General features: G+C 37.6%; 1 protein-coding gene across 6 annotated transcripts in view; it reads right to left on the bottom strand.

The window, feature by feature from the left end:
- Positions 1–13,428, bottom strand: part of MIA2 (MIA SH3 domain ER export factor 2) — a 111,967-nt gene extending 98,539 nt beyond the window's left edge. For 4 of the 6 annotated variants that reach the window (XM_040477001.1, XM_040477005.1, XM_040477002.1 and 1 more), the window contains exons 1-4: positions 13,111–13,428; positions 10,474–10,607; positions 8,068–8,154; positions 414–1,617 (exon numbers count right to left, since the gene is read on the bottom strand). In XM_040477001.1, coding sequence (XP_040332935.1) covers positions 414–1,617; positions 8,068–8,154; positions 10,474–10,607; positions 13,111–13,225 — 1,540 coding nt within the window. In that variant the 5' untranslated portion in view covers positions 13,226–13,428. The remainder of the gene's footprint in view (positions 1–413; positions 1,618–8,067; positions 8,155–10,473; positions 10,608–13,110) is intronic. The other 2 variants (XM_040477003.1, XM_040477004.1) reach the window with 1 other exon arrangement.
- Positions 13,429–14,579: the final 1,151 nt, after the last annotated feature.

Genomic DNA, 14,579 nt, shown 5'->3' with positions numbered 1-14,579 from the left:
GAAAGAAAAAAAATTATTGTCCCTGGGACAGAGGAGAGAGTAGAGGTAGACAGAAGCAACAAGTTGCTTTTGTATAAAAAAGAAAAAAAATAGGCTTAGCACTATTTATATAAAACCTGTTTACATATACTACTTTGAAAAAAATTAAAATTTATTGTAAAATATCTTAAGATCTTCTTGGAATATCTATGTATCTCCAATCATTCTTTTTACCTTGGTATTTTATTTTATAATACTAAGATCTAATTCCCAGAGTAAACCAGAAATTAATAAAAGGGTAGTTGATAAGGTTATTATTGACTTTTGAATATGCTGAGAAACATGGATTTCTGGATTTTTTTAATCTGATTTGTACTTATAAGAATAAATTATGTTTAAAAAATAAGTTACATAATAGATATTTTTATACAAACCTGACTGACTGTATCTGCTTTTCAGCATCATAACTTTCATATTATCTGTTTGATAATTTTCAACTGAAAATTCTTCTGTTTCATCATTGTCAACTACATTATTTTCATCCTGCATCTGTTTGGGAGATGGCAATTCTGTTTCCTTTGGAATGTCCTGGAAGTTCCAAGGATTGTCAAAATTATATAAGAAATTTTTAAAATATGGTAATGTATCAGAATCATCTGTTTTCTCTAAGACTCTTTCATTCCCTATTTGATCTTCAGTTTCTATAATTTTTATTGTTTTTATTTCTTGTTCCTTTTCAGGGTCAAATTTACTTTTTGGAAGATGTTCATGTTTATCTCCTCCACTTCCTTCTTCACTTTTTCCATCATCTGACATAATTTTATCTTCATTGGTATATACAAAGCCTAGCATACCAAAACCAAAATCAAACCAATTTGGTTTGAGAATTGAGCTATCATTGATGATTGTGTCTTCTTTTTCTGTTAATGTTTCTGTGCATGGAACTGTAGATTCTTCCTCAGATGGTATGGAATTAGGAGCATCTTGTAGTGGTGAACTTCTGTCTTCGGGCAATAATTCAAGCCCTGTATCCTCACCTCCAAAACCTAAATAACTTGTAAAACCACCCCCAAACCAACCAGTGGCTTGAGGACTGATGGAACCTAGTTCAGACTGTTTCTTTGGCACTGAATTGAATTCCGATTCTGGTTCTTGATTTTGTTCTGTCTGGGGCTCATCATTATTTAATTCCTCTAGGTCATTCTCATCTTTTCCTGCTACTTTTCTGCTTGGAAATGAACTTTCTTGTAGAGGTTCAACAACTGATTCAAAAGTCTTTCCTTTATCTTGTTCTCTTCCAAATCCAAACCATCCTTTCACTTCAGACACAGTTGAGGATGGTGGGATATGAACCACTTCAGGAATAGAATCCTCTTCCAGACTTCCAGCTTCCACTTCTTCCCAATCTTTTGATTCACTAGAACTTCTGATATCTTCAGGAGCCTCCAATGCTGGAAATTGATCTTCCAACAAAATACTTTCAGAAGTTGAATAAAATCCAGATTCTGTCTGAAAATCGTTTTCATATACACTTAATTTTTGGTCTTTATCTTCTTCATAAGGATATATGTTTTTGCCATCACTGTCTTCATTTTCAAATGTGTAGCTTACTCCAAGAAGACAAAGAAAATCAGATTCCTAATAGAAAAAAAATTATGATTGACATAAATACACTAAAATTCCTTATTCCTCCCTAAATCATTTAAAATGAATGACTGATTTTCCCAAGACCATAAAACTAGCTCGACACACAGCATAAACTAAAATCAGATCTCCTAACCTCAAACATTTATATCACAACTGACTGCTCAGGGTCGATGATATACCTAAATGAAAAAATCAAGGCTTTGAGTATATTCTGAAAATAAACTCCTGATGAAAATGTATATATGTCCACAAAATCTTGCTTCTCCTAAGAGTGCACTGAACAGGCACATTCAGCTGCGTGGTGATTTAAGAGACGGGAATTTCACAGCACATGATGACAGTTCAGACAGACCAGAGACTGTAAAGCATGGAGGCCTGGTTAAAGTTGCAGTACGTCACAAAAACAGACACTCAGATCAATGAAACAGAATAGAGAACCCAGAAATGGACCCACAAACGTATGGCCAACTAATCTTTGACAAAACAGGAAAGAATATCCAATGGGATGAAGACAGTCTTTTCAGCAAGTGGTGCTGGGAAAACTGAACAGCAACATGCAGAAAAATGAACCTGGACCACTTTCTTACACCATACACAAAAATAAACTCAAAATGGATGAAAGACCTAAATGTAAGACAGGAAGCCATCAATACTAAAGGAGAAAGCAGACAAAAACTTCTTTGATCTTGCCTTCAGCAACTTCTTACTCAACATGTCTCCAGAGGCAAGGGAAACAAAAGCAAAAATGAACTACTGGGACCTCATCAAAATAAAAATCTTCTGCACAGCAAAGGAAACAATCAGGAAAACTAAAAGGCAACCAACAGAATGGGAGAAGATATTTGCAAATGACACATCAGATAAAGGGTTAGTATCCAAAATCTATAATGAACTTATCAAAGTCAACACCCAAAAAACAAATAATCCAGTGAAGACATGGGCAGAAGACATGAATAGACACTTCTCCAAAGAAGACATCCAGATGGCCAACTGACACATGAAAAACTGCTCAACATCAGTCATCCTCAGGGAAATTCAAATCAAAACCACAATGAGGTACCACCTCACACCTGTCAGAATGGCTAACATGAACAACTCAGGCAACAACAGATGTTGGCAAGGATGCAGAGAAAGAGGATCTCTTTTGCATTGTTGGTGGGAATGCAAATTGATGCAGCCACTCTGGAAAACAGTATGGAGGTTCCTCAAAAAATTAAAAATAGAACTACCCTATGACCCAGCAATTGCACTAGTAAGTATTTATCCAAGGGATACAGGTGTGCTGTTTCTAAGGGGCACATGCACCCCGATGCTTATAGCAGCACTATCAACAATAGCCAAAGTATGGAAAGAGCCCAAATGTCCATCGATGGATGAATGGATAAAGAAGATGTGGTAGGGGCGCCTGGGTGGCGCAGTCTGTTAAGCATCCGACTTCAGCCAGGTCACAATCTCGCGGTTCGTGAGTTCGAGCCCCGCGTCGGGCTCTGGGCTGATGGCTCAGAGCCTGGAGCCTGTTTCCGATTCTGTGTCTCCCTCTCTCTCTGCCCCTCCCCCGTTCATGCTCTGTCTCTCTCTGTCCCAAAAATAAATAAAAACGTTGAAGAAGATGTGGTATATATATATGTATAATGGGGTATTACTCGGCAACCAAAAAGAATGAAATCTTGCCATTTGCAACTATGTGGATGGAACTAGAGGGTAGTATACTAAGTGAAATTAGTCAGAGAAAGACAAATATATGACTTCACTCATATGAGGACTTTAAGACACAGACAGATGAACACAAGAGAAGGGAAGCAAAAATAATATAAAAACAGGGAGGGGGACAAAACAGAAGAGACTCTTAAATATGAAGAACAAACAGAGGGTACTAGAGGGGTTGTGGGTAAGGGGCGTTAAGGAATCTACTCCTGAAATCATTGTTGCACTAGATGCTAACTAATTTGGATGTAAATTAAAAAAAATTTTTTTTTTAATTGCACTAAAACATTTAGGCTTCTTTTATTGAAATATTACATAGCCAGTTGAGGTGGGGAATCCTCTTGTTCATCTCACAGAACAACCAAATAATCAAGAAGAAAAATGGTTAAGTTATTATTATTACTACTATTTTTTTTTTTAATTTTAAATAGTCTCCATACCCAATGTGGGGATTGAACTCACAACCCAGAGTTCAAGAGTCACGTGCTCTACTGACTGGGCCAGCCAAGGACCCCAAAATTGTTATTTTTTAATCTCATGGTATGAAACAGTGATATGTGCTGCTCTTTGGATATGATCATTATGAAATGAGAATACAGTTCAGAACTTTTAAAAAGTAAACTTCAAAATTAACATTTTACAATGTTTTAGGCACTGCAATCTAGTAAGTGCTTGAGAACAGACTCTGGAACCAACCATCTGGGTTTAAATACTGACCCTGCCAAGTTCATCTCTGTGATCTTGGGTGAATTATATGACCTTTCTATGCCTCAGTTTCCTCATCTGTAAAATGAGAATAATGACAGTACCTACTTTATAGGGGTGTTGTGTTGTGAGGATTAAATGAATGAAATGCTTGGAATAGTAGCTGTCTATAGTAAACACTAAACTAACCTAGCCCAAGTAACACTACCTCAGATGACCCAGTAATGCAAGGGGGAAAAAGCCCAACACCTTGCTTCTATTCAGTGCAATTCTGAAAGGCCATCCCAGGTTCAGAATTCCTTGAATCAACTGAGACCTTTGTTGCGACTACATCACAGCTCAACTTCTCTGTCTGCCCAAAGCTGCTTTTTCTTTTGATCCCTCACAGGTGCTATTCCTGAGTTTTCCCCAGGAAACCTCGTGAGTGCAAAGGTCTACCTCAGAATCTGTTCCCAGGGAACTTGACCTAAGAATGTAGGGTGTCTGTATACTTACTATGTGTTCTGCATTGTTCTAGATGCTGAAATTCTACAGTAAACAAAAGGGAAACAAAGTAATTATGAATCTAGTAAGTTCTATGGAGGACATAAACAGGAATCTGTGGTTAAGATGCAGTAATTCCACAAGAATCATGAAAGCCTCTCTGAAGCACTGATGCTTAAGTGGTGACATGAAGGATAAGAAAGAACCAGCCAAGTGAAAAACTTGGGGGAAAGAATTTCAACAAAGGCAACAGCCTGTTTGGGTCTCTGGGCTGGGAAAGTGTTTGGCATGTTCTAAGAACAGTCAATAGGTGAGTGTGGCCTGGGGCATAGTGAGCGAGGGGAGAGCAGGAGCAGCTCAAGTAGGGCCAGGGTGAGGAGTCAGGGCTTGATTCTAGGTTCAATAGAAAGCCATTAAATGGATGTAAAGCAAAGGAATGGCATCTGATTTTTTTTTGGGGGGGGGTTGGTTTTTGTTCTTATGAGATCCATTGCTCCATTCCTTTTTGGAGAATGATTTGAAGAGAGCAAATGTAGAGATGAGGAAATCATTTAGAAGGCTATTGTAGTATTCTATTTTCTTTGTTTTTTTTTTTTTAATTTTTTTTTCAACGTTTATTTATTTTTGGGACAGAGAGAGACAGAGCATGAACGAGGGAGGGGCAGAGAGAGAGGGAGACACAGAATCGGAAACAGGCTCCAGGCTCCGAGCCATCAGCCCAGAGCCCGACGCGGGGCTCGAACTCACGGACCGCAAGATCGTGACCTGGCTGAAGTCGGGCGCCTAACCGACTGCGCCACCCAGGCGCCCCTTTCTTTGTTTTTTTAATAGGCTTCATGCTCAGCACAGAGCCCAATTCGGGGCTTGAACTTACAACCCTGAGATCAAGACCTGAGCTGAGATCAAGAGTCAGATGCTCAACTGACTGAGCCACCTAGGCGCCCCTATTGTAGTATTTTTTTTTATTTTTTTTTTCAACGTTTATTTATTTTTGGGACAGGGAAAGACAGAGCATGAACGGGGGAGGGTCAGAGAGAGAGAGGGAGACAGAGAATCGGAAACAGGCTCCAGGCTCTGAGCCATCAGCCCAGAGCCTGACGCGGGGTTCGAACTCATGGACCGCAAGATCATGACCTGGCTGAAGTCGGCCGCTTAACCGACTGCGCCACCCAGGCGCCCCTGTAGTATTTTTTTTTTTTTAATTTTTTAAGTATATATTTATTTTTTGTATTTTAAGTATATATTTTTTGAGAGAGACAGAGACAGCATGAGCAAGGGAGGGGCAGAGAGAGAGAGAAAGAGAGAGTCCCAAGCAGGCTCCACACCACCAGCATAGAGCCAGATCTGGGGCTCAAACCCACAAAACTGAAGGTCATGACCTGAGGCCCAAACCAAGAATTGGAAACCTTACTGACTGAGCCACCCAGGCACACAGTATAGTATTCTAATCAAGCTACCCTATGACCCAGCAATAGCACTGCTAGGAATTTACCCAAGGGATACAGGAGTGCTGATGCATAGGGGCACTTGTACCCCAATGTTTAGAGCAGCACTTTCAACAATAGCCTAATTATGGAAAGAGCCTAAATGTCCATCAACTGATGAATGGATAAGGAAATTGTGGTTTATATACACAATGGAATACTATGTGAAATGAGAAAGAATGAAATATGGCCTTTTGTAGCAACATGGATAGAACTGGAGAGTGTTATGCTAAGTGAAATAAGTCATACAGAAGAAGACAAATACCATGTTTTCACTCTTATGTGGATCCCAAGAAACTTAACAGAAGACCATGGGGGAGGGGCAAGAAAAAAAAAAGTTAGAGAGGGAGGGAGCCAAACCATAAGAGACTCTTAAAAACTGAGAGTAAACTGAGGGTTGATGGGGGGTGGGAAGGAGGAGAAACTGGGTGATGGGCACTGAGGAGGGCACCTGTTGGGATGAGCACTGGGTGTTTTATAGAAACCAATTTGACAACAAATTTCATATTAAAAAAAAAAAAGAAATGATGAGGCCTTGGATTAGGGCTATGGGGAGAGTGAAAATGATGAGTAGACAATATACTCCATATATATTTTGGAGATAAAACTGACAGTATCAGGGATACCTGGCTGGCTCAGTCAGCAGAGAATGTGACTCTTGAGCTCAGCGCCATAAGTTCAAGCCCCACATTGGGCATGGAGTCTACTTTTAAATAAATAAATAAATAAATAAATAAATAAATAAATAAATAAGAATTCTGTCTTTAAAAACAAAAACGAAAATTGACAGTACCAGAAATTATACAGTAAATTGACTGTTAATCCCAGAATTTATGCTGGGAAAGAGCCACATAATAGACAGTTTGCATGACTAGGTTGACTCACTTCACACTGACTTTATTTAAGGTGAGTTGCCTTAGCCTAGAATCTGAATTAAATGGGCTAATCAGACTCATATATTGAAAAATCACCTTCTGGGGGGCACCTGGGTGGCTCAGTCAGTTGCGCATTGACTCTTGATTTTAGCTCTGGCCATGATCTCATGGTTTGTGATTTTTTTTTTTTAATTTTTTTTTCAACGTTTATTTATTTTTGGGACAGAGAGAGACAGAGCGTGAACGGGGGAGGGGCAGAGAGAGAGGGAGACACAGAATCGGAAACAGGCTCCAGGCTCTGAGCCATCAGCCCAGAGCCCGACGCGGGGCTCGAACTCACGGACCGCGAGATGGTGACCTGGCTGAAGTCAGACGCTTAACCGACTGCGCCACCCAGGCGCCCCCTCATGGTTTGTGATTAAGAGTGAGAAGTCTGCTTGGGATTCTCTCTCTCTTCCTCTTTCTCTGTCTCTCCCCAGCTTGTGCGCTCTCTCTCTCTCTCTCTCTGTCTCAAAATAACTGAAAATAAAACTATAAATAAATAAATAAATAAATAAATAAATAAATAAATAAATAAATATTTTTAAAATTAAATGAAAAGTCACCTTCTGATTCCCTTTCTCATTATCAAGCCCAAAATTATCAAATCCAACATTATCGAGCTCACTTAAAACTCAATAGCAAAAGAGGTTGCACAGATATAAGACCCAGAGGGAGTGATGGGAAATAAATTTTGTCCCAGTAGGATAATAACATTAGTAATAATATCTAATACTTATATAGCACTTACTAAATGCTGTTCTATATACTTTACCTATGTTCATCTTTCCCCATAAATTTGTGAAGTAGCACCATAATATAATCATTATCTTTATTTTACAGATGAGAAAATTAAGGCATACAAAGCCATAGTCAGGCTTTGAACTCAGTCTACTTCCAGAATCTATGTTCTTCACTACTACACTCTACTGCCTGTCAGTTTTTCAGAAAGCAATATGCCTGTCATCAACTTTGTCTTAACCTAATTTTATTCACATATTCAAACTATTTTTAGAGTGAGTTCCCAAACCAACTATTTTATGTATTCACTATACAAGATACTTAACCAATAGACACTTATACTACAGAAAACTATTTTAGCCAAGAAAATTTACATGCAATTAACACCTGAAATGTTATTTAATACTCACTTTAGTTGATATCTGAACTTCCTCAGATATGAACACCTCTTCAGTCTGGACTGCGTCTCTGGGAAAATATCCAAAGTCCTTTCCTTTCTACCAAAATGAAGAATTAAGATTAACAAGGAAGAGTTATCAAAGCAATAATAATTATTGGGCCTAATTTTGTCCCGTGTCCTTGGCTTTCATCTATATTAAATCACAAACATTAATTGGCTTTCATTTGCTGTCTAAAAGAAAGTGAAATCATATTCCTTTTTTTTTTTTAAGATTTTCTTTTTAGGGGTGCCTGGCTCAGTCTGTTTAAATGTCTGTCTTTTTTTTTTTTTTTTTTTTAAGTGAGCAGCAGGCAAAAGTTTATTAGAGTATAAGATCAGAAAGTAAGAATACCATGGGAGCTCTCTTTACACAGAAGTGGCATTCAAAAGTGAATACCCTGTGTCTGACTCTTGATTTCAGCTCAGGTCATGATCTCACAATTCATGGGATCGAGCCCCACGTAAAGCTCTGTGCTGACAGTGCAGAGCCTGCTTGGGATTCTTTTCCTCTCTCTCTCTCTCTGCCCTTCCCCATTTCTCTCTCTCTCTCTTTCTCCCTCTATCTCTTTCAGTTAAAAAAGATTTTGTTTTTAAGTAATCTCTACACTCTATGTGGGACTCAGATTTACAGCCCCCAAGACCAAGAGTCACCTGCTTTACTAACTGAGCCAGCCAGATGTGCCTGTTATTCAAGACAATAGTATTAATTTGAGGGAACAAAGAGCCAAGTTGTAAAATGTCACTTTTTTAAACTTCAGAGGGAAAACCATCCTACATACTCATTTTCTTCCTTTTTATGTTTGTTAATGACCTTCCTTATCCAGGTGGACCACAGATTTACACTAGTAAACATGGGCTATCAAAAGGCAGAAGAATGGTGGCAGTAGCCAAGTTAGATGGAGCTGTGACATATTCAGCATTTTTTAGGATAACAGAATCAAGTAAGATGTTTAACTCTGAAGGGCCAAGATGGATTCATCAATACAGCAAAGATCTGTAAGTCCTCCAGGGAGGATTTGGTTCCATAAAACTTTTCTGGGGCTACCTTGGTAGCAGAGATCTTCTTAATCCAGTTTAATTACATGTAGGATGTCCCCTGAGAGTGAAGGTTTCAGCACTCTTAGCCCATTTCCTATCCCGGGCAAAGTTGAAACGTGTTTTGGCCCTTTCATCCAGCACCATTACATCTCAACTGTGATTCTCCAGCTCTGCAGTTGCGGCAGCTGTTTGGAAACTGACAGTCTGTGGGTGAATTCCATAGTGTGGTCTCTTAAACAGCTGCCTGCCTGGGTTAATCACCTAATGCACAAAACTAAGTATGCTTGAAACTTCACCCTGGCTCTACACATTGCATGCCACTTTTGTGTGGAACTATCATTCTCATACATAGTAAGCAAGAAAGAATGCTTTCTTTTTCTCTTATGATACCTACTGTGTCATTTTTCTTACAGCTGCATTGGTTGCCTCTAATGTGTTCAAAGACATACACTGGCATGTTTAAAGGACTATAGCAGTAAGGAATCTTGGGAACTACAGAAGCCAAATAATTCTGGCCATTGAGAGTCAGCCGTTCAGTCATACAGCCCCTGCTGCTAAAAAAGCAGGATAGATCCAAGTAGAATCTTCTCCTTCAAATAGTGATCACAAAGGCTACACAACAGAGAAATCTGATGCATATTCAAAATGGAAATGATGGGGGCGCCTGGGTGGCTCAGTCGGTTAAGCGTCTGACTTCAGCTCAGGTCACGATCTCGCAGTCCGTGAGTTCGAGCCCCGCGTTGGGCTCTGGGCTGACAGCTCAGAGCCTGGAGCCTGCTTCCAATTCTGTGTCTCCCTCTTTCTGACCCTCCCCCGTTCATGCTCTGTCTCTCTCTGTCTCAAAAATAAATAAATGTTTAAAAAAAAAAATGGAAATGATGTGTGCATCAGGTGGGTCATGCTTGTTCAGCTTGGGAGTAAAATTGCTTACCATAGCATCTTTTCATTATCGTTGGTGTTGCCTAGATGTCCCATAATCTCCGCTGGCACTTTTAAAATAATTTTATTCTCCAAGTAAATATAAAACCTAAGTTCAGAAACTATGCATTGCTACATAAAAATAATTTCAAGGCACTCTTAAATTCTCTATCCCAACCAAACTGCCTTCCCAAAACACTACTTTTATAGAAATTCTGAAACCAAGACTGAACATGACCATTTTTCGTTTGTTTAAATGTGTTAAATATTTAAATTAATAAATATTTTAAATATATATTACATATATGTTATATACGTAAAGTGCTTTGAAATTATTAAAGTTCCTTTAGAGATGAAAAGCAGCTTTTCTGTGCAAGCTAGTCATTTACTCTACATTCAGTTTTTAAGACTAGATACTTACACTTCCTGCCCACAAATCTTCCCTTTCTCCTGCAAGTTTAACATAAACAGATATCTCTTCTCCCTTAGTGAAGTTCAGGTATCGGCAGTCAGGTCCTCTGTAATCCTTCATGGCTAAGACTCTGCTTATTAAAGCTATGTAAACATGTGAAGAAAAACACACAATTTAAATTAAAATGTTATTTATCTCCCTCCCATCTTGCCCTCCTCCAGTATATCCTATGTATTTCCAAATGCTAATTGCTTCATATCATTTATCACCTCAAAAACCTACATTGACTTCCCACTGCACACAGAATAAATTCTAAGCTCTTTGGCTTGGTGTCCAAGGCTATCCATAACCTGCTCCTCTTCCTTATTTAAAATGACTTCCTCTTATTCCTTTACAGTCAAGTTCACCTGTCCATTGTCCCTGGAATATGTTATTACCATCTTGTCAGGAAGGAAAGGTAAAGATAATTCGTTTTCTTCTGGTACCTACTACAGTGGTTAGTCCCCCTTATTTGAGGGAGATACATTCCAAGACCTCTGTGTCTGAAACCACAGATAGGGCCAAACCCTACATACTATGTTTTTCCCTATGTATACATACATATAATAAAGTTTAATTTATAAATTAGGTACAGTAAGAGATTAAAAACAATAACTAATAGTAAAATTGAACAGTTATAACAATATACTATAATAAAGTTATGTGATGCTGGGGGATCTGGGTGACTCAGTCGGTTAAGTGTCCAACTGCAGCTCAGGTCATGATCTCACAATCATGAGTTTGAGCCCCGCATTGGGCTCTGTGCTGACAGCTCGGTGCCTGGAGTCTGCTTCAGACTCTGTGTCTCTCTCTCGTGCTCTCTGCCCTTCCCCTGTTCTCTCTCTCACAAAAATAAACATTAAAAAAATTTTTTTAAATAAAATAAAAGTTATGTGATGTGATCTCTTTCTCAAAATATCTTATTTTACTGTACTTACTCTTCTTGCAATGATGTGAGATGATAGAATGACTAAATAAAATGAGATAAAGTGAGGTACATGAGGTAAGCACTGTGACGTAGCATTAGGCTACTATTGACATTCTGACTGTATGTCAGAAGCAAGATCATCTGCTTCTGGGCCATGGTTGACCGCAGGTAACTAGAACCATGGAAAGTGACCCATGGGTAAAGGGGACTACAGTATATTCTAGGCATTATGATAGCTCTTTCATATCTTTATTTTATTGAATCCTCAAAACAGACCTATAAGGTCAATAATCTTGTATCGATCTAACAAATGATCCTTTAAACCTTAGAAAGTTGGTCGCACACTTGATAAATGGTGGAGCCAGATTTGCACTGAGGTTATTTGCACTGCAACATCTGCCTTCCATATTCTGAGCTTTTTCTTTCTGCTCTTTCCTTCAGAAACTCTTCAGTCTCTCTTCATGGTCAACTCATATTCTACTTCTTCTATGAGACATCCTGAATTGGTCCATCCTGTTCTGCCCTTCTCTGAACTTCAATATTACCTATTATTCTTATGCTGTATTGATATTTACTTTTTCATGTTGACCTGTCACTAGAATGAAAATTCCTGGAGGGCAAGAAATTTATCTGACATTTCATTTTATTCTTAGGGATACACTCCTACCCCCCCAGACCCAACAAATAATAGGCCCTCAATAATTATGAATGGTCATAACCCCATATACTAGATCTAGCCCTTCAATACATAAAGTAATATACATATTACCTATTATAATTATACTAACATATGTAAAACATTTTGATTAAGTCATACAATTAAAGTTAAAATAATGTTATAAATTACTATGAATTTGAATGTTCCTTTCTATGTTTGGTGTCTGGCCCTAAGGAAACTAAGATGAAGAATAAAGAAGGAAAGAATGATTATTATTGTTATAAAACATCATCTAGTAAATCTCTAGATATCAAATTGCATATCCAAATGATTAAGGAAAATGTGTACTCATAAAAATTTACTTATAAATTATTTACATTTCTACTAATAATATTTTGGATTTATAATTTACATATTGCAAATTAAAAATAATTCTCACATACTGGAGAGATAGAATATATGTAAAACAATTGTAATATATTGTGATACTATTCCTTTTGCACCATAATGCTAATAACAGAAAATAACTTCTTAACCAGTAAAATGAAAATTAATTTTTCTTTGTAAAAGAAAGGAGAAATTTAATGTTCAAGGATATAAATAAAATTATGCATGCCTAACACTGATTTTAATATTTTTACATAATAAATGAACACAGAAATGATTGTTTGATAAAGTTTAGACAATAATACAAATCAATATAAGTCAATTATAGCTATCTTAAAAACTAGGAAAAGTGCTGATTTGTTTGTTTTTGAGGCCTGGATTAATATCTTTATAATTTTCGATATATTTATATATCAGGCTGATCTTTGCCCCTTGATATATTTATATTAAAAACTATTACAAAATGCTTTGCTTCTAGCATTTTCTTTTTTTAGTGAAGTATATTTTATAGCTGCAAATACTTCTCAATGATATTAATGCTTACTTCTATCATACATGCCCACAATAACATATTATGTCATTTCAGAACCTCAGTTTAAGAGGAAAAGAAGGCAAAAAAGAAAAACAAACTTACTTTCACATTCCAAGTCACCACATTTTTTAAAGTCTGCCAGCAGTTTTGTGCCCTCCAGACACTTTGTCAGAGAAATTACCAAAAGGAGAGTTCTGTGAACTCCAAGCGCCGCCATGCTAAAACAAGCAGGAATCTCAAACAAGGTTTAAACCAATTGTTTAGGCCATAGACCTGTTTATGCCAGTCAAAACAAGAGATATCCTACTTTCTCTACTAAATTTAAGACAAAAAGTTTTGTTTTTTTTTAAATCTCTTGATAATTACATTTTTCAATTGGTGTTTAGATTTAACTTGAGGGACAAACGCTGTCTGTTCACAATCTGCAGTGTCAGGTCTCCAGATAATACATAATGGTTTAATAATTAACACATTTTTAGTTGGACTCATGGATTGTAAAAGTGACCTGTGTAAAACCATCTGACTTAAAGGTACCTTGCATTCAACAGGACAGTTCTTAAACCTGTTTTAGAATTCATCTCTTTCTGTTAAAGTCTTCAGGTAGATCAATCAATAAATGCAAACTGAGTATTTGTCTCATGCAAATACCAACATCAATGGAGAAAGTATATAGTTATATGTAGAAGCAGTAATAATTTATATTAAAAGCATGGTTTTGAAATATGATGAAGGTTATTTGAAAAAAGTCCCACTTTCATATTTTAAAAACCTTCAGTGTTACTATGAAGTTGAAAATTGTAAGAATAATAGTTAATTGGGGCACCTGGGTGTCTCAGTTGGTAAAACGTCTGACTCTTGATTTCTTTTCAGGTCATGATCTCACATTTTGTAGGTTTGAGCGAGCCCCATGTTGGGCTCTGTGCTGACAGTGCAGAACCTGCTTGGGATTCTCTCTCTCCCTCTTTCTCTGCTCCTCCCTGGTGCGTGTGTACTCTCTCTCAAAATAAATAAACATTAAAAAAAAAAAACAAAGAGGGGAGCCTGGGTGGCTCAGTTGGTTAAGCGTCCGACTTCAGCTCAGGTCATGATCTCATGGCTTGTGAGTTCAAGTTGCACATCAGACTGCATGCTGACAGCTCAAGCCTGGAGCCTGCTTCAGATTCTGTGTCTCCATCTGTCTCTGCCCCTTGCCTGCTCATGCTCTGTCTCTCTCCCTCTCTCTCTCTGAAAAATAAACATTAAAAATTAAAAAAAAAATAAAATAAAAAGTAATAAAAATAAAAATAAGAAGAAGAAAACTAGTTAAAATGTGGTAAGTAATTCATATGTTCCAGGTATTGTCTTAAACAATTGTACGATTTAACTCCCACATCAACTGTCTAAGGTAGGTAATATTATCATCCCCATTTTGCATATGAGGTAACTGAGGTACACAGAGATAGATTAAATCACTTGCCGATAGCCACACAGTGAGTGGAGAAGAAATTTAAATCTAGACACTCAACTCCCCCTATTCATACAGTATACTTTGCCACAACAGAATGATGTCTATTACCATCTGAAACAAAACT

The sequence above is a fragment of the Herpailurus yagouaroundi genome, unplaced genomic scaffold, assembly GCF_014898765.1.
Source record: "Herpailurus yagouaroundi ecotype Mexico unplaced genomic scaffold, PumYag 141, whole genome shotgun sequence".
Lineage (NCBI taxonomy): Eukaryota > Metazoa > Chordata > Mammalia > Carnivora > Felidae > Herpailurus > Herpailurus yagouaroundi.
This window is presented reverse-complemented; position numbering and strand designations above follow the sequence as displayed.